A 19627-nucleotide genomic window follows, 5' to 3' on the forward strand; every position below is an offset into this window, starting at 1 on the left:
GTGTGGAAATACTCAACTAAAGTGATGGTCCATGATGGCAATTTCTATGTATGTGATGTATTACAATGTGTTGTTCTTGCTTACTATAAATCGCTCTGGATTAAGAGCGTCTGCTAAATGCCTAAATTGTACTAAGGTAGAGTAATTGTTTTGTGCTAGGCTGTTTACTTGCTTTGCTCGGTGCGTCCCACTAGCTAAAGCATTTTAACACAACGACCGGTGCCTTGTGCGTCATAAAAGCTGACCCGGCAGAAAGATTGTCAGTATCATAATTCATAAGGCCGTCCCTGGGTCAGTTTGTACCTGGGGTGTTGAGCAGTCAGTCAGTATCATAAGGCTGTTCCTGGGTCAGTTTGTACCTGGGGTGTTGAACAGTCAGTATCATAAGGCTGTCCCTAGGTCAGTTTGTACCTGGGGTGTTGAGCAGTCAGTCAGTCAGTCAGTATCATAAGGCTGTTCCTGAGTCAGTTTGGACCTGGGGTGTTGAACAGTCCCAGTGTGTGTGTGTGTGTGTGTGTGTGTGGGTGTAGGATTGATTTATTTTACTAAATATACGCAAGTCAAAAGGAAATATAATAGTAACTTGCTGTAAGTTGCTGTAACTGAAACCCATGGAATTATTATAAGGACAGCTACAAAGAAATAACAATACACCATTTGAAACAATGGATGTAATAGCCTACTCTCCCACAAGGGAACAGTTTAAATCCAGTGTATGCAACCTTGTGAAATTCTAAATAATTTGATGGACTAAAAGCTTCTCCACACACATTGCAATGAATTTCTCTCTGAATGTGGATTATCTGGTGTATTTTGGACATTATGGAGGAAGTGAATATGGGGAAGTGTAGAATAAAGCTTAATGAAAACCATATGAGCCCAAATGTTTAATGTGTAATCCTGTTGCAAACTTGCAATCAATCCAATCATAGACCTTCATGTTCAGTTTCTACAAGAACATGGGGCACATTATGAAATGGGACCCATGTTCTCGTAGAAACTGAATTTGAACAGGATTGTTCTTCCAAGCATGGCCTAAAAATAAAATGTGTGTCTGAACAAGTGTGAACAAAGTTAATCTAAATCTAATTTACAGAAACTCTGCAGGTCAAATGGCAGTAAAACAAAGGATACGATTGAGAATGAAGTTGAATATTGAGACTTTTATTTCTATCTGCAGCATAATGTTGGTGTGACATGTTCAGTATACAGTATAACAGTAGTATCAAAATAATGAAACATGTAGCGTCAGATGTAATGAAGCCGAAATAAATCATTAAATAATGTAGATAGATTGATGCAATGGGTGAAAAAAGAGGCTCTAACAGACTCCAACACAAAGTCACCACTATACTTTTCGGTTTTAACAATTTCTCTGAAAGACCCAGTGAATAAGAAATACCCAAAAAAAGAACAGGTAATTTAAACAGTAGGATATACAAGTTTACGTGTAATTAAAAAAATTGAAAAAAGATCATCATACAACACTTTACGTGGATGTGCTAAGCTCTTGTCATAATGTAAACACTAGGGTTTCTCTCCAGTGTGAATTCTCTGGTGTGTTTTAAGGTGGGCCAATTGAGTGAAGTGTTGTCCACACTGATCACATCCATATGGTTTCTCTCCAGTGTGGATTCTATGGTGTCTTTTAAGATTGTACATTTCAGAGAAGTATTGTCCACACTGATCACATCCATAGCTAGGGTTTCTCTCCAGTGTGGATTCTATGGTGTATTTTAAGGCTGGACATTTCAGAGAAGTGTTGTCCACACTGATCACATCCATAGGGTTTCTCTCCAGTATGAATTCTCTGGTGTTTTTTAAGGCTGGACATTCGAGAGAAGTGTTGTCCACAATGATCACATCCATAGGGTTTCTCTCCAGTGTGAATTTTCTGGTGTGTTTTAAGGTTGATCAATTGAGAGAAGTGTTGTCCACACTGATCACATACATATGGTTTCTCTCCAGTGTGGATTCGCTGGTGTGTTTTAAGGTTCCCTATTTTAGAGAAGTGTTGTCCACATTGATCACATCCATAGGGTTTCTCTCCAGTGTGAATTATCTGGTGGCTTTTAAGACTGGACATTTCAGAGAAGTGTTGTCCACACTGATCACATCCATAGGGTTTTTCTCCAGTGTGAATTCTCTGGTGTCTTTTAAGGCTGGACATTTCAGAGAAGTGTTGTCCACACTGATCACATCCATATGGTTTCTCTCCAGTGTGGATTCTCTGGTGTGTTTTAAGGTGGGCCAATCGAGAGAAGTGTCGTCCACACTGATCACATCCATAGGGTTTCTCTCCAGTGTGAATTTTCTGGTGTGTTTTAAGGCTGGACATTAGAGAGAAGTGTTGTCCACATTGATCACATCCATATGGTTTTTCTCCAGTGTGAATTTTCTGGTGTGTTTTAAGGTTGATCAATTGAGAGAAGTGTTGTCCACACTGATCACATCCATATGGTTTCTCTCCAGTGTGGATTCGCTGGTGTGTTTTAAGGTTCCCTATTGTAGAGAAGTGTTGTCCACATTGATCACATCCATAGGGTTTCTCTCCAGTGTGAATTCTCTGGTGGCTTCTAAGGGTAGACATTCGAGAGAAGTGATGTCCACACTGATCACATCCATAGGGTTTTTCTCCAGTGTGATTTCTCTGGTGTCTTTTAAGGCTGGACATTTCAGAGAAGTCTTGTCCACACTGATCACAGCAATGGTGTTTTTTCTTTGTCAAGCTTCTTTGTTCCTTCACCTCTTGTAGGTCAGGGCAGTCAGACTGATGATGCAACACTGTATTGGAGACACAGACGAAGGGAATGTTGTTTAGAGGTAGTAGACACTACTTAATGATAAGTAGCAAATACGAATGCATTAACACAATAGATGATACCTTCTTTGTAGACAATTCTAATAATAAAACAAATACCTTGAATAAAACAAATACACTGATCACATCCATAGGGTTTCTCACCAGTATGTATTCTCTGGTGGCCATGCACCCCCTGTTACCTCCTGACACATGGGACCCACATGGAAATATAAATGGCATAAGCTATATAGAGACATATTTCCTATTCATCCACATACCTGACTATGGCGTAATATGCAGCATAGGCTATATTCTGAGTATATTTGCCATATTGGCATATGTTAATATATTTAAAAGAAAACCATAGCACCACCATTAGCCTTTTCATGTCACACACCCCCTAGAAGGCGCCCGCATACCACAAGTGCTGCACGCACCAGTTTGGGAACCACTGCTCCATAGGTACAAAATACATTTAACCCCTTGTTGGAGACAAATCTGGGTTGAACGTGTTGGTCTGGTGTTGTGATCATGGACTTTGTTGACATTAACACAATCAGTGCCAGAAGTCCTTCAAAATAGGAGCTCTGGGGTGCCGGAACAACATGGCCGCTTTTACTCGGAAAGCCATGACCCGGAAACAATCTACTAAAAAAAGTTCACTTTACATTGCTAGCTTACATTGCGATCGTTTTAGTTTATACACCAGTATATCGATCCGTTCAACACCACGGAAAGCGCCCTGGATTAGGAGAGACGAGTCATTCTTTCCGCCGCACTAACGGCTAACTCAATGATAAGCTAACATGGGGACAGAGCGGAGCATACGATAGCCGAGAAGCGTACTGACAAATAAAAAAAAAGGGAAAAATTCAGAATATTCTTATCTCACCCCGTATCATTGAGGATGCGCTAGGACGTCCTCAGACGTCGTAGGCAACTCTTGGTTCCATTCCCTAGGACGTGCTGACACGTCCTATGTACGGAAACGGTTAAGGAAGTATTTTGATGTCCAACGGTATAAAAGGTCAATGCCTAAAACAGTGTTACAATCGAGAAATAATCTACCTAAGGCAAAATGTCCAAACGTTTTGCGCCAAGTTTATATAGGTTTTACATACAAAAGATAATCAATATAAAAAAGTTAATCGTGGTGTTCTTTAATCAGTCATGTTGATATTGTCAGATTATGTAATTCCAATGTTTTAGTATCTATCACTTGCCATTGTGTGGATTAGAATGAAGGATCATTCAATTGTCTGTGTTATATCATGTGTCAACTCAAATGGGTTCATGGGGAAAATGTGCATTTATTACAATACAACTAACCACTTCTTCCCTGTATTTATCATTTGCTTCAGATGTGCATTTTGACCCAAGCATTTGCCCCTAACTGCAACTAAAGGGTTTCCCCCCCTGTATGAGTCTTCATGTGTTTTTTTGGATGAGCACTTTGAGCAAATCCATTGCCACACACAATACAAGTAAAGGGCTTTTCCCCTGTGTGAGTCCTCATGTGTGTTTTTAGTTGACTAATGTGAGAACAGCCTTTACCACACACGTTACAAGTAAAGGGCTTTTCCCCTGTATGAGTACGCATGTGTATTTTTAGATAAGCAATCAGAGAACAGCCTTTACCACACACGTTACAAGTAAAGGGCTTTACCTCTGTGTGAGTCCTCATGTGTTCTTTAAGTTTACTACTAGAAGCGCAGCCTCGACCACACATGCTACAAGTAAAGGGGTGTACCCCTGTATGTTTCCTCATGTGTGATTTTAGATCACGACTCGTAGCAAAACGTTTACCACACACGTTACAACTACAAGTAAACGCCTTTTCCCCTGTATGAGTCCTCATGTGTATTTTTAAACTACTCCTCGTAGTAAAACCTTTACCACACACTTTACAAGTAAACAGCGTTTCCCCTGTATGAATCTTCAAGTGTTCTTTTAAAGTAGTCTTTCTAGCAAAACCTTTGCCACAAACGTGGCAAGTAAAGGGCTTTTCTCCGGTGTGAGTCCTCATGTGTTTTTTTAGATCACCAGCCTGAGAACAGCCTTTACCACACACATCAAAAATAAAGGGCTTTCCCCTGTGTGAGTCCTCATGTGTTCTTTTAGCTCACTATTCTGAGAACAGCCTTTACCACACACATCACAAGTAAAGGGTTTCTCCCCTGTGTGAGTCCTCATGTGTTGTTTTAGCTCACTATTCTTAGAATAGCCTTTACCACACACACCACAAGTAAAGGGCTTTTCCCCTGTATGAGCACGCTTGCGTCTACAGGCTTTTACTCCTGTATGAGTCCTCATGTGTGATTTTAGATTGCTACTCGTGTTAAAACCTTTACCACACACATTACAAGTAATCAGAGTTTCCCCTGTATGAGTCCTCATGTGTGCTTTTAGATTACCACTCTGAGCCCAGCCTTTTCCACAAACTGTACAAGTAAACGGCTTTTCCCCTGTATGAGTCCTCATGTGTGTTTTTAGACCACCTTTATGAGAACAACCTTTACCAAACATGTCACAATTAAAGGGCTTTTCAGGTCCTGGAACAGCTTGCTGCTCAAAGACAATCTTTGTCCTTCCACATGTTGAGTCTTGTGTGATTTCAGTGTGTTTGAAGTTGACTGACCTTCACTGGTCTCCAAACAATAATCACTGTCTTCAGTGTCAGATTCAGTTGACTGATCTTCACTGTTCTCCTCCCACTCATCACTGTCTTCAGTGTCAGATTCAGAACAGTGTGAAGAGAGGAGTTGGTCGTCACTAGTTGGTTGTGATGTTCCACAGTCTTCTACATCAGCTTGTGTTTTCATGTGTTGAGTTGAAGTGCTGGCTACAGGCTCTGTCCCTCTGTTTTCATCACCATGACCATCTTCACTTTTCACTGCTAGTAATGTCAACGTTGACTCATCAGACTCCTCTGGTCTTTGAAGTAGCTCCTCATGTTCCTCTTTAATCTGTGGAGGTTGTGGTTCCTCCTGGACCAGACTGGAGCTCCTCTCCTGTTGTTCATTGAAAACCTCCTCTTTACACACAGGGAGGTGTGCGGCGGCTAGAAATAAAGAAAACAAAAACATCACACTCACGTGAAGTGAAGGGGTGCTCTTATCATCATACATCCTCATACATCACATCCCGTGCTCATACACATAGACGCTCGACATTACATTTTTGAGCCCCCTGAGTCACTTGTCCGGGTAAATATTAGTCATTATTTATTTTATTCTCCTGAATAAAGTGTCTGGTGCAACGCACAGGTCCTGGCAGTACTCCTAGTGAGAGCAGGAGTGGACCTGGTGAGACGTAGGAGGGGCCCAGACAGGAGTCAACCCACAGAGCCTAGTCCCTCCACATGCCATATTTGTACCTCTCAGTCCCGGCAGAGTAGTTCTGGAGTGGATCCAATGGATCGTGTGGCCCTGGTCTTTCCCTAGTGGGTCTGATCGAGGGTAGCTATTGGGACGTAAGTCGGGACCTTATCACCCCGGCTGGGTCACCCGAGTGAGGGGTATGATGTTTGTGAGACCCGAAACCCTGATGACCTTTCGATACATTACCAAGGATACGTCCCAGGTGCATCCAAGCGATGTATTTTCGTTCTGAGGTATTCTATTTATAGTGACTCATAGGAATAGACTATGTGACAACCAGGTATAGTCTGGTGACCACCGGAGAGATGGGTGACAGCCAGAATGTAGACGGCACCTCGGGAGCAGTATGGGTTGGCGCCCCAGCCTGCATCCTCCATGAGGAGGAAGCCCAAAAACCTTCGGCGAGGCCTTTAGGAGGGCCATTCGAGCCGCAAGTGGAGCCTGCAGTACCACCGTTGCCCAGGTGGAGCATGCAGAACCATTGCGGCTCAAGAAACCACCACTCCTGAATGAAGTGTCAGGTGCTGGGAGTCTGGTGCAACGCACAGGTCCTGGCGGTACTCCTGGTGAGAGCATGAGTGGACCTGGTGAGACGTAGAAGGGGCCCGGACAGGAGTCAACCCACAGAGCCTTGTCCCTCCACATGCCAGAATTGTACCTCCCAGTCCCGGCAGAGTAGTTCCGGAGTGGATTCAACGGATTGTGTCCCTGGTCTTTCCCTAGTGGGTCTGATCGAGGGTAGCTATTGGGACGTAAGTCCGGACCTTATCACCCCGGCTGGGTCACCCGAGTGAGGGGTATGATGTTTGTGAGACCCGAAACCCTAATGACCTTTCGACCCATTACCAAGGATACGTCCCAGGTGCATCCAAGCGATGTATTTTCGTTCTGAGGTATTCTATTTATAGTGACTCATAGGAATAGACTATGTGACAACCAGGTATAGTCTGGTGACCACCGGAGAGATGGGTGACAGCCAGAATGTAGACGGCACCTCGGGAGCAGTATGGGTTGGCGCCCCAGCCTGCATCCTCCATGAGGAGGAAGCCCAAAAACCTTTGGCGAGGCCTTTAGGAGGGCCATTCGAGCCGCAAGCGGAGCCTGCAGTACCACCGTTGCCCAGGTGGAGCATGCAGAACCATTGCGGCTCAAGAAACCACCACTCCTGAATGAAGTGTCTGGTGCTGGGAGTCTGGTGCAACGCACAGGTCCTGGCGGTACTCCTGGTGAGAGCATGAGTGGACCTGGTGAGACGTAGAAGGGGCCCGGACAGGAGTCAACCCACAGAGCCTAGTCCCTCCACATGCCAGAATTGTACCTCCCAGTCCCGGCAGAGTAGTTCCGGAGTGGATTCAACGGATTGTGTCCCTGGTCTTTCCCTAGTGGGTCTGATCGAGGGTAGCTACTGGGACATAAGTCGGGACTTGATGTTCGCGAGACCCGAAACCCACGATGACCTTGATGTTCGCGAGACCCGAAACCCACGATGACCTTGGGATACATCACTGCGGATACGTCCCAGGTGCATCCAAGCAATGTATTTTCATTCTTATAGAGTATAATGTTGCATTGAATAGTTACAAATAAGTATCAAGTGTTCAACAGAAGGTTATGGCAAAATAAGAACACTACACAATTAAAGAAAACAGAAAACAATAATTGACACAAACACTCGAACAGGTTGTTGGAAGTTTCAACAAACATGTTCCAATAATAGATGATTTTTGACAGGGTGTCACATATTTTATAGTGCGGATGTAGTGGTGACTCCAGTTCTTACAATAGCTGGGTTTCCAAAAGAAATTAAAGTGTGTGTCACACGTTACTTGAACAGGAGTGTAGCGCTTGCACACATGCACACATGCACACATGCACACTTGCACACATGCACACATTGCACACATGCACGGCATGGCAGCCAATCGGGCACCATGTCCTTTTTTGGGAAACACAACATTATAGACATAGAAAAACTAGACTAGAGCACAGCCTCATTGCGCACGTAAGGCCTCCTGCATGAATACGTTTAAGCAAACCCGTTTTTCCTAAAGCCTTTTTAGCCTACATACACCCGTCGACCTGTGGCAGTAGTAACACATTTCGCAGGTGAATTAGTATGTTACAATACTAATTCACCATCGAGCAGCCTGCCCTGCACAAAATGTCACATGATAGACCAACATCTATCTACCTGCATAAAAGACGAATAGTCTATCAGCAAAATTGCAAATTGATTATCTAGCTTATATATATAAAAAAAAAAGAATATAAAAACGAAGCAAAATAGTGTTATCGTGATATTGGCTGAAAATGGCAAAAAACTAAAAACAATCTAAACAAACAACAACATTTAAACAGGCAGGCAGTTAAAACAATAGGATAGTAGCAAAGAGCATAAAACAGTGGCAAATCAGGCAAATCTGGGGGGGGGGGGGGGGGGTTAGGGACATATCGAAGCAGACAATCATGGAGATAAGAAGGTGCAAGACCATTACGAGCTTCATAATTTCATTTTAAAATCAATCCTAAAAACCACAGGGAGCCAGTTCAGTGAGGTTAAAACCGGAGTAATTTGATCTCTCCTCTTACTTTTGTTAACGTTTTAAGATTTTCGTTGTCGTCGGCTAAACAGGGGAGGAACATTTTCGATGACGTCCCACTAGGGGTGCATACTTAGTTTAGACTAGTCATTGGTTAGACATGGGTTAAGGTTAGGTTTAGGTGTGCTGCCCCGTGGGAGGTTAGGTTTAGGGTGAGGGTTTGAGATAGGTTGTAGTTGTAGGACTAATGACTGGTCTAAGCAATGATCAATAAACTTCGTCTTTTGGATCAAACTTTGTCCTGGGCGTCGGGCGTTACTAATAGAAAGGACAAAGAACTTTGTCCTGGGTGATGGGGGCGTTAAAAACTGCTCCCGGTGCGTTCACAAAAGCCTGAGTAGATGATAAACAATTATGTTGAAAGTGAAATATCCCTTAAAACAGCACATACCTATACGGTACAACTTTACAACAGGTTGCATCATTGCATCAAACGGTCCACGTCCCTCGCCCGTCTCTGGCTGTTCCTCTGAAAACGTTGAGTGTCTTTTGGAGGCCATCTCTCTAGATACTGTAGACCTCTCCCTGTGGTGCTCTGTGGAAATCACTGGTATAAACAGATTGTAGGCTACTTATCATTCAGTAAGGGTGTTATTGAAAAGACAATATGGGCAACAAAGAAGGGCTTATAAGGAGGTGGGGGTAGTCACTAGACAATCTTTTTTTCTTTTTTTTTTAATCTAAATACCGTGGAATACCGAGGTATAGGTTATCAATACCGGCACCGTACCGTACTGTACAATCTCATACCGTGGCATGCCTAGTCCACACATTACATTATACAATACAAATTAATTCCATATTTATTTATTTTACATTTTTGGGAAAAAAAGCCAATTTAACTCTGAGGTGCCCATGTACAATGGTTAGGTGCCCACTAGGCATGTAACGATATTAACTAATTAATTAATTAATCCCGAAGATATACAGGTCCATCCCAACGAATTAGAATAATCTGAAAAAGTTCATTATTTGCCATAATGTAATAAAAATAAATAAACCTTTATATATTTTAGATTTATTACACAACAACTGAAATAATTGAAGCCTTTTATTGTTTTAATATTGATGATTATGGCGTACAGCTCATGAAAATCAAAAAGTCCTATCTCAATGAATTAGAATATTTTACGAGACCACTAAAAAAATGATTTTTTTAAACGAGAAATGTCGACCATCTGAAAAGAATATTAATGTATGCAGTTAATACTTGGTCTGGGCTACTTTTGAACAAATTATTTCATCAACGGGGCGTTGGAAGGTTGGTGATCAGCCTGTGGCACTGTTGAGGTGTTATGGAAGCCCAGGTTTGTGAAAGTGTCGTATCTGGTGGAACCACATTTCATCAATATAGCCTACATCATGTTAAACTAGACATAAACTAAATTGTTCTAAACTAAAAGTGTCTCATCTCTCCTCATGAGTGAGAGGCTACAGGACCAACAGGCTAGACATTCAGGCACCATTCTTCACAGCTTGCACCTATGCTAAATAGCTAGGCCTACTTTGATCTAGGAGCATTTAGACCAGAGGTCTCTTGTTGTGCTTCCTGTGACCTGTCCAGACATTTTGGTTTGGGTGTTAACGACTGTCTGTTTCAAATGTGTATTGGGATTTGGGCCTGTATAAAGTCTATTGCAAATGTTTGTAAGAGTTAGAAGTCCTGGAGCCGACAGGCTGAAGGATGTAGGCATGGGGCTCTGGCCCCATGGCTATGAGCTGTACTTCGTCTTTACAATAAATCTGGACTCGGGAAACCCTCATTCATCTGTCTGCCTCCGCGTTTATCCTGAGTACTTTTGCCTAAGTATTAGAAGTTTGTTCATGAGCTTTATAGAGAGGAAAAGCAGTCTCTCTTTGTAGTAATTATACTTCAAAAGCTTTGTAGAGAAAAGGCCTTGTGCACACCTACAAGGACAGGTCTGTAGGAGCCAGCAACCGAATGCAAATCATGAGAAGAAAAGGGTCCCGCACACTGTCTTCACTTATAGAGCAGCAGTTTATTTAGAGTGAGAACGTTTCGGTCTAAACAACCTTTATTATTAGGATACCTGATGACGTTCGTTTAGATCGAAACGTTGTCACTCTGAATAAACTGCTGCTCTATAATATTGTGAAGGCTAAAGTTTATAAACGTCTCACATTCTGCATATTTCCGCGTACCTGCAAATAGCCGATCTACAAACTCACAACATATTGTGGATGCGATGCGTTGTGAGCTTGTAGATCAACTATTTTCAGCATGCAACACATCGTACAACGAAGCACAAGTCAAGCACCAGTCAAGCTTCACTTGAGAGCTGTGTTTTGTTGGCCGAAGCGACGTTACACAGCGCAAAAGTAATAAGCTACGGGAAGCTAGTTTTCGGTGGCAGCCTAGCACGTTGTGTTTAATCAACCAACATCAAGTTTACCTCAGTGTTTTTGTTTTAGCTGGTTTTCTCCTAGAAAGCTCTATGTTTAGGGTGTGTTTTAGCTGGTTTTCTCCTAGAAGGCTCTATGTTTAGGGTGTGTTTTAGCTGGTTTTCTCCTAGAAGGCTCTATGTTTAGGGTGTGTTTTAGCTGGTTTTCTCCTAGAAGGCTCTATGGAAATCTGGGACACTGTTTGAAGTGAACTGTCAGAGAGTGGTTCACACATGCCCAGCATGAACGCGTTCACAATGACGTTCATCAAGCAGAAATACAGTACGTTCAGTTCAACAAAAAATAAACGGATTTGTGAACGATCATTCATTGAACGCGTACAGGGACAACACTGCGGGTCAAGACTGCGCATGCATTTAATTACGTTAAATATTTTTAATGCAATTAATTAACGCAATTGATTAACACCATTAAAGCAATAATTTTGACAGCCTTAAAAAGGTTTCAAAATGATGGTAAAACAAATGAGTGTTCAAATGAGTCATCTAGCAGCAGTGTGTGTGTGCGTGCGTGCGTGCAGGGCTGTGTGATGCGTAGTGCAGTAGAACTGTAGTAGTGCTTGTAGTTAGTGCATGTTGTGCATGCTGCTTCTGCTTGCTACTCTGCTTTCAGCTACTGCCGCCGGCTAGCCCTCCTCGCGGAGGGTGAAAAGAGGAGCCGAGTGCGTAAGTCTCCTGCTGGTACAAAGCCGCTCCTCCGCCAAGACTTCTGCAGTGCCTCCTTGTGGCCACACACGGTAAACTGTAGGGGATCTCGGAGCAGCAGTGGGCCCCAGAGGCAAGGCGCGCAGGCCCACCGGTGTGTGGACACGCCCTGGCGCCTGCCAACCACTGTCCCAGCTATGGGCAAATAGCATGGGCAGATGGGGCTCATAGCCGTGGAAGGCAACCCATCTAGGAGAAGGACACTCTGAACTAAAACCAGGACTGCGAGGAGTTGCGCCCCACAGTCCTTAATTAGCATTGTAAAGCCAACCATGAAGAACACAGTCATCCCAAATCCTATACTTCCAGCGGCGGGAGTCCGCAGGAACATCGCAGAGGACGGTGGTGCTGGTCCTCCTCCCGGAGGACACCCTGACGATAGGACCTTAAACCCGCAAGGGAGGGCCCTGTCCGATCACAGCACCCCGTCCAATGCACTCTTGCGTTGTCGGAGACCATTTGTAATGGGAACCTTCAACGCATGCACAGTGAGAGAAGAAGCAAGATTGGTGGAGCTAGCACACTGTGCTGAGAAGTGTGGAGTAGAGATCCTGGGGATCCAAGAACACAGAAGAGTGCACACTGAAGAGCGGATCGTGTACCGCAGAGTGGAGAGATGCACGCTCATCACTTCATCTGCGTGGCGAAACGAGGCCCAGGCTGCAACAGGGGGTGTAGGGCTAATGCTGGGTTCTCTGGCACGTAAGGCTCTCCGTCGGGTTTACCACCATACCGATAGGATCCTCATCGCAGATTTCTCAGGCAACCCAGTAACAACAGTCATAGTCGTGTACTCACCCACCAACGTGGCACCATCTGTGGAAGTGGAGAAGTTCTACGAGGACCTTGCAACAGCAGTCCGAGACGTCCCAGCACACAACTTCCTGGCAATCCTGGGGGACTTCAATGCAAGGCTCGGTCCAGAGGACGTACCCTTCCCATACCACGACTCTACCAACCGCAATGGCACACACCTAAACGCCCTCATCATGGAACACCAGCTCCTGGCAGCGAACACCATGTTCCAGAAAAGAACAGGCAAGAGATGGACATTCCGAGACTGAGCCACAGGTACTGCACGTCAGCTGGACTACATACTTGTAAGGCGAAAGTGGAGGAGCTCCATCTTGAATGCTGAATCGTTCAGCACTTTCAGCTCTGTGGGCTCTGACCACCGCGTGGTCTCCATGAGGGTGCGACTGAGCCTCAGGGTCCCCAAGCCAAGCCCCAAGATCCGGCACGACTGGAAGGCATTCGCAGCCGACCCATGCCTGCAAGCCAGGTACACGGAGGAGGTTAGGAAGCGCTTTCGGCAGCTGGACAAGGGAGCTGAGCCCAGCAGCGAATACGAGAGATTCGTTGTTGCGAATGAGGAGGCGACCAGGCTGTGCGTGCCAATGCTGGACAAAGCCAGAGTGTCCATGCGGTCCAGACATCCGGAGGTTGTAGCTGCACGCAGCAGGGTGGAGGAAGCACGGAACCAACCGTGGAGAGACGTGTTGTACTGAATGAAGCCAAGCAGTTTCTCTTCAGTACATACGACACCATAAAAGGAGAGGAACTGATGGAGAGCATACAAAGAGTGCAGGCAGCGCATGGTGAACGGCAATATGGGGAGGCCTGGAGAGTCATCAATGAGATGACTGGGCGGAAGAGAGCTAAGGAGGGACAGGTGGAGGGACACAGCCCAGAGGACAGGGTGACTACCTGGTTCGGCCACTTCCGGGGGCTCCTGGGTACAGCAGCGGATGGAGTTGAGGAGGATGTGCCGGCAATCCTCCAGGGCCTGGACATCGAAGATGGTCCCTTCACGACCAGTGAGCTTTCCAAGGCGAAATCCACAGTGAGGGAGGGCAAGAGTGCTGGGCCAGATGGCATACCCCCAGAGGTCCTAAAGAACTGTGACCTTGATGACCTCACCCTGGAGTTTTGCAACCTGGCACTAATGAACATGGTCTCTGAAATATGGTCTCTGCCTAAAGCAGGGGACCTCTCAAAGCCAGACAACTACCGAGGCATCAGCCTAACTTGTATCACTGCAAAGGTTTACAACAGAATGATCCTAAACAGGATACGGCATGCCATCGACCCTCTCCTGAGGGAGAACCAAAATGGCTTCAGAGAGGGGAGAACTACCGTAGCACAGATCTTGGCACTGAGGAGAATGATTGAGGAGGTGAAGAAGGATAACTTGACTGCTGTTCTCTGCTTCATCGACTTCAAAAAGGCATTTGACTCGATTCACAGAGGCACAATGGTGAAGATCCTTAAGGCCTACGGTGTCCCTTCCAACTTGCTCCGGGCAATAGAGACCATGTATGCAGGAACAAGGGCCAAGGTGGTGACCCCAGATGGCAACAGCGAGGAGTTTGATATCCAGGCTGGGGTAATGCAGGGGGATACCCTAGCTCCCTTCCACTTCATCATAGTCCTGGACTATGCACTCAGGAAAGCCATCAGTGGACGAGAGCAGGATCTTGGCTTCAACCTTACACCAAGGAGGTCGAGACGACATCCAAAAGTAGTCCTGACAGACCTGGACTATGCGGATGACATCAGCCTGCTCTCCGACAACGTGGAACAAGCTCAGGAACTCCTGAACAGAGTAGAGCTGGAGTGTGCCAATGTTGGTCTTAGGCTAAATGCCAAGAAAACTGAGGTTATCACCTATAACATCTCACCGGAACTTCCACCTCTCACAACAACAGGAGGCACTGTGCTGAAGGAAGTCAAGGACTTCAAGTACCTGGGCTCATGGGTCAACTCAACCGAGCAAGATCTGAAAGTGAGGAAGGCACTTGCATGGAGGGCCCTGAATGGCATGACCAGTGTAAGGAACTCCAATCTCCCCCGACAAATCAAACTCAGCTTCTTCTACGCAACAGTGGAGTCTGTTCTCCTATACGGCAGTGAATGCTGGACCCTGAAGCCAACCCTGCAGAAGTCCCTTGACGGGTGCTACACCAGAATGCTGTGTGCAGTACTTAACATCAGCAAGACTGTACATGTTACTAACAAGACTCTGTATGAGGGATTACCAAGGGTGAGCCAGAAAATAGCAGCCAGGAGAATGAGACTAGCAGGACACTGCCAAAGGCATCAAGAACTGCCAGCCAGCAAACTGGTGCTTTGGGAACCAACACACGGGAATCGATCACGAGGACGTCCCACGCTAACATATGTGGATGTACTCAAGAGCGATGCAGGAGCGTAAAGTACCAACGAACTGGCCAGATGTATGGAGAACCGGGATGACTGGAAACGACGATGGAGGGCTCGTCTGAGGACGACCTAGAGAGAGAGCAGTGATGACAGGACTTCAGTGGTGCATTTATTGTCTCTGTTGCGACTGTAGGTAGCAGACTACTATGAAAACCTGCAATTGTCAATGGCATTCAATGTTTGTGTTAACACAAACACTCAAAACTGATCATTCATTGTCAATAGCATTCAATGTTTGTGTTAACACAAACACTCAAAACTGGCCATTCATTGTCAATGGCATTCAATGTTTGTGTTAACACAAACACTCAAAACTGACCATTCATTGCCAATGGCATTCAATGTTTGTGTTAACACAAACGCTCAAAACTGGCCATTCATTGTAAATGGCATTCAATGTTTGTGTTAACACAAACACTCAAAACTGGCCATTCATTGTAAATGGCATTCAATGTTTGTGTTAACACAAACACTCAAAACTGGCCATTCATTGTCAATGGCATTCAATGTCTGTGTTAACACAAACACTCAAAACTGGCCATTCATTGTCAATGGCATTCAATGTTTGTGTTAGGACAATCTTTGTGCTTACACTTACCCTCAAAGCTGGACATAGGAGGGGCTAGAGGCCCCTCAATAATACGAAAAATAACTTTTTGGTCCTATAAAGTGCTTTTAAAGGTGGCCTTACACTAGCCGATTTTTTTCAATCTGAAATCTGATAGCACCACACACTACAGGATAATCGGAGCGGGGCAGAGCAAATATCAAACATTCTTGTTTATCGGCTAGTGTAAGGCCACCTTAAGGCCTTATTTGGACATGAATGATTTGAAATCAGAGATCTGTCGAGCTTCCAACTTGCGCTTTGCACACATGCTGGCAATGGATGGCCTACATGTGTGCGAGCAGAGCACGCAACCTACTGCTGACTCCTGTCAACATTATCATGTTAAAGAAAGAAAGAAAAAGATGTTTATGTAGTGATTTTTGTTGGGCTGGAATTTCAGAAACATTTTAGTTAAAAAAAAAGTGGAAAAGGTTATTTTATTTAAAGAGTGGTTCTTTGTATTTTTGTTGTGTAATAAAAATGTGATCCTTAACAGGATGAATGCCGACAATTTACGGCCGTCTTTCAGGCTAGACTGCCTATGTTTAAAGTGACCTTTGAACAGCGATTACACCGACCGCTGAGTTGCTTGTCATGAAAATCCACTTTAAAAAGGTGTAATCGCTTGGTAGTATTGAAAAATATTCCAAAGTGACGATGTCTCCCCGCTCAGCATCAAGGTTTGGATTAGGGTAAGGTACAGTAAAACATTTAGGCCAAGTGAAAATACATACTACGGTTTGGGTGGTCTTCAAGTTCCTCCTGTTTAATAGAGATGTCTTCAGGTTCCTCCTGTTTAATAGAGATGTCTTCAGGTTCCTCCTGTTTAATAGAGATGTCTTCAGGTTCCTCCTGTTTAATAGAAATATCCTTGGCTAAGTCTGGAGAGTTCATTTTCACCTGCAGTCTGGACTCCATACACCGGTCTGAAATCAAGTGAATCAGGACTTTAATAAGAATCTTGAGATTATGGGATTCATGAATTACTAGGCCTACTAGAGCGTGGTTTAACTATTCTCGGATAGTGTTCGGAGGTCATTTCTGATTATCCAGTGATCGTGGATGGAACATTGGCGTTTTCTAGAGCAAGGATTGGCCTTATTTTAGCTTGGTAATAAACGCTAATACTTTAGTATCCAAGATGGATGCCAAAAGCGGACTGAAATCACCGGCACCCAAGTGTCATACCACTTTCGTCCAGCAGGCAGCACTCATTAAAGTGGGTTTGAGGCAAAATTTGCAGCGTATGAACAAGACAGGGAAAAAAATTCAAATGTTATGCATTACCTGAATGGTCATTCTAAGACTGACACAATAATAGAGCATGACAAAGGTTTAGTTGGTACGGTTTCAATGCTTGGTTCATGAAGACATGGAGCTCTAAGTTCACTTGACAATCACATTAACATTACAGTGGACAGAGTAAATATCCTACTCGTTTACAATCTACATTTGCATTGCTTGCAGGGCTTGACATTAACTTTTTGAGGGACTTGTCCTGCGGACAAGTACATTTCCCATTAACTTGTCCGGGCACAAAAGTCACTTGTCCGGAGCACGAGCACACACAAATACATTTTAAATTAACTAACTGTAAGTTGGATTTGGTGAATACATGCTAGCTGAGACCGAGCAGATCAGAGGCAGGAACGTAGGGACACGCAGCTAGCCACTCTCGGTGCGGGAGGCAGTACAATGGGAAGTCAAGAAAAGAAGGAAGAGAGAATTTCAGAGCAGCCAAAACGGTCAAACAAAGATTAAACGGATTCTGCGCCAAATGAAATTTCTCACGTTGCCGTTGTCTCCTATAGCCGATTTAGGCTTCTTTTGAAACATCTCCACCGCCAAAAGGCCGCAGCACGGCCTGCACGGAGGGTATGTACATCTGCCTACCATAGTGCGTGGAATAAATGCATAGGGACCCTACGTAAAGTGACATCCAAATGTCAAATGGAGGGTCCCGAGAGGGGCTAAATCGGATCCATCCCTAGTCTAGAGCATACAGCAGGGCTGGGCAACCTTAGGCACCAGTGCCAACGTTGGCACAAAGGAGGGTGCACTGGCACACTGGCATGAGAGTGTGAGAGAGGAGTAAAAAAAAAAAACTATTTAAAGAATTAGTTAAATAAACAAAGTCCCTCACATTTCTATAAAAATTGCATCCTGCACATAATTCTACATTCATTAATACTCTGAACTCTAACTAGGGACAGAGTCTGGGAGATAGGTGAGGTTATTGCTAGTCTATAATGATCATTTAAACAATGTGAAATAAAATCTTAAAACAGAAGGAAAAAGGTTATATTCGTGGACAATCAAAATATGTAGGATACTGTATCATAACTACAACAAATTGCTGTAACGTTGTGGTTACATTAGTAATAATAATAGTGGCATCAACAAGATGCAACCAAACAATGTAGGCCTATAGACTGTATTATTGTTGCTGCTGCTGCTGCTACACTGGTTGTTTATTATGATCACATTTATAACAAACAAGCAGAGAGACATTCGACTCATGTTAAAAGATGAGTCAATAAGTTAAAAGATAAATGTAGTAAAAACACAACGTGGTGAATCCTTCTTCTTTTTACCTGTAGCTGTGTTTCTTTCAGTAGTTTAGCTGCTGACAAACAAACGTGCTCCTGCTGCTTAACGACCACACTGTTTTCAAACCACCTTTTAGTGTTCTGTGCATATTAAAGTGTCAACAGTCAGACGCCATAATGTTGTTTTAACAAACTTCTTATTGTTGTTCTGTCTGTGGATTTTAGCAGCAGCTGCCGAAACTAATACCGAGCCGCCGCACAACTCACATAATGTTGTGCACTGTGCACATGCGCACTAGCGCTGCTGGAGCGTACGGTGCACTAAATATAAACGGTCACTAGAGGGAGCCATGGTACAGTGTAATACAGTGGGGAGCAGCTATGGAACAGCTATAGCCTATATATCCAGTCATTTTATAGTAACCTGTAGGCTTAGCGGGTGCTTAGCTATATCCAGTCATTTTAGGGCATAAACAAGAAGTTGAAGGATCAAATTAAGTCTGATAATGATGTACTGTCACCACAAGGCATGTTCACATCGTGTGTATTTTACATTACTTGAGACTATTTTTCAAATATTAATTTTTTTTTAAACATTTTTGACGAAACTGACAATTTGAAATCGAGTTGCCAATGGTGTCCAAGGTGCTTTGTCGACCTATGTTTTACTGTCGCTTATTGTATTTGTATGTGTTTTTAATACTTAATATCAAAATATAATATTATATAATATTCCCTCAAGCATATTTGTAATGGTTTGAGCCTCACTCACCACTCTGATATAACCAGTCCATGACATTGCTTTATGTGCTTCTGAAGCTGTTTTAGCTGCAGTACCACAATGGCCTCAGCTGCGCCCCCGTGTAATCCAACTCATGCAAATTATTTTCTCCGCCACACCCTCATCCCAGCTACTCCTCTCCCACATCTTTTAGTAATTATAATGCTGATGTCTAGCATCAACCTAGGCTTGTTTCCAATTCCATGCCAGCCAATTGGTTCAGTTAGATTTTACTTCTGTATTTATTTTGAAGATAAAAGAGACAGTGGTGGAAAGCAACTAAGTACATTTACTTGTGTACTGTACTTAATTATAATTTTGTAATACAAGTAGCCTATGTGTAGGCTACTTTAGCACTATTACTTCACTACATATTGGATCCAAATATTGTACTTTTACTCCACTACATTTATTTGAAAACCTTATTCTGGGTGCCTGCCATGCAATGGCAGAAACACAGGTTGAAATCTAAAACGCATACTTAATCGTAGTAATAACTAGAAACAAATTTCAGGAAATTTGACTGGGTGCCTGCAGCTCGCCAAGTCTGTGCA

The 19627-nt window shown here is 43.9% G+C and overlaps 2 protein-coding genes across 3 annotated transcripts in view; one reads left to right on the forward strand and one right to left on the reverse strand.

Annotated features, from left to right (window-relative positions):
• LOC306919233 (uncharacterized protein) overlaps window positions 1-19627 on the forward strand; it is a gene marked incomplete at its 3' end in the record, with an annotated part of 270701 nt that overhangs the window by 208566 nt on the left and 42508 nt on the right. The window lies entirely within an intron of this gene.
• LOC306919337 (uncharacterized protein) lies at window positions 1221-18536 on the reverse strand. Of its 2 annotated transcripts, none has more exons than XM_079532134.1 (5): window positions 18338-18536; window positions 16478-16669; window positions 9175-9318; window positions 5442-5864; window positions 1221-2784 (listed from the first exon to the last, which is right to left on the reverse strand). In XM_079532134.1, the coding sequence occupies exons 2-5, from the start codon at window positions 16659-16661 to the stop codon at window positions 1700-1702; spliced, it is 1836 nt and encodes a 611-aa protein (XP_079388260.1). In that variant the 5' UTR covers window positions 16662-16669; window positions 18338-18536; the 3' UTR covers window positions 1221-1699. The 2 variants fall into 2 exon arrangements, with proteins under 2 accessions (XP_079388260.1, XP_079388259.1); XM_079532133.1 differs by having other exon boundaries at window positions 9175-9330.

The sequence above is a fragment of the Electrona antarctica genome, assembly GCF_951216825.1.
Source record: "Electrona antarctica genome assembly, contig: scaffold_25, whole genome shotgun sequence".
Taxonomy (NCBI): domain Eukaryota; kingdom Metazoa; phylum Chordata; class Actinopteri; order Myctophiformes; family Myctophidae; genus Electrona; species Electrona antarctica.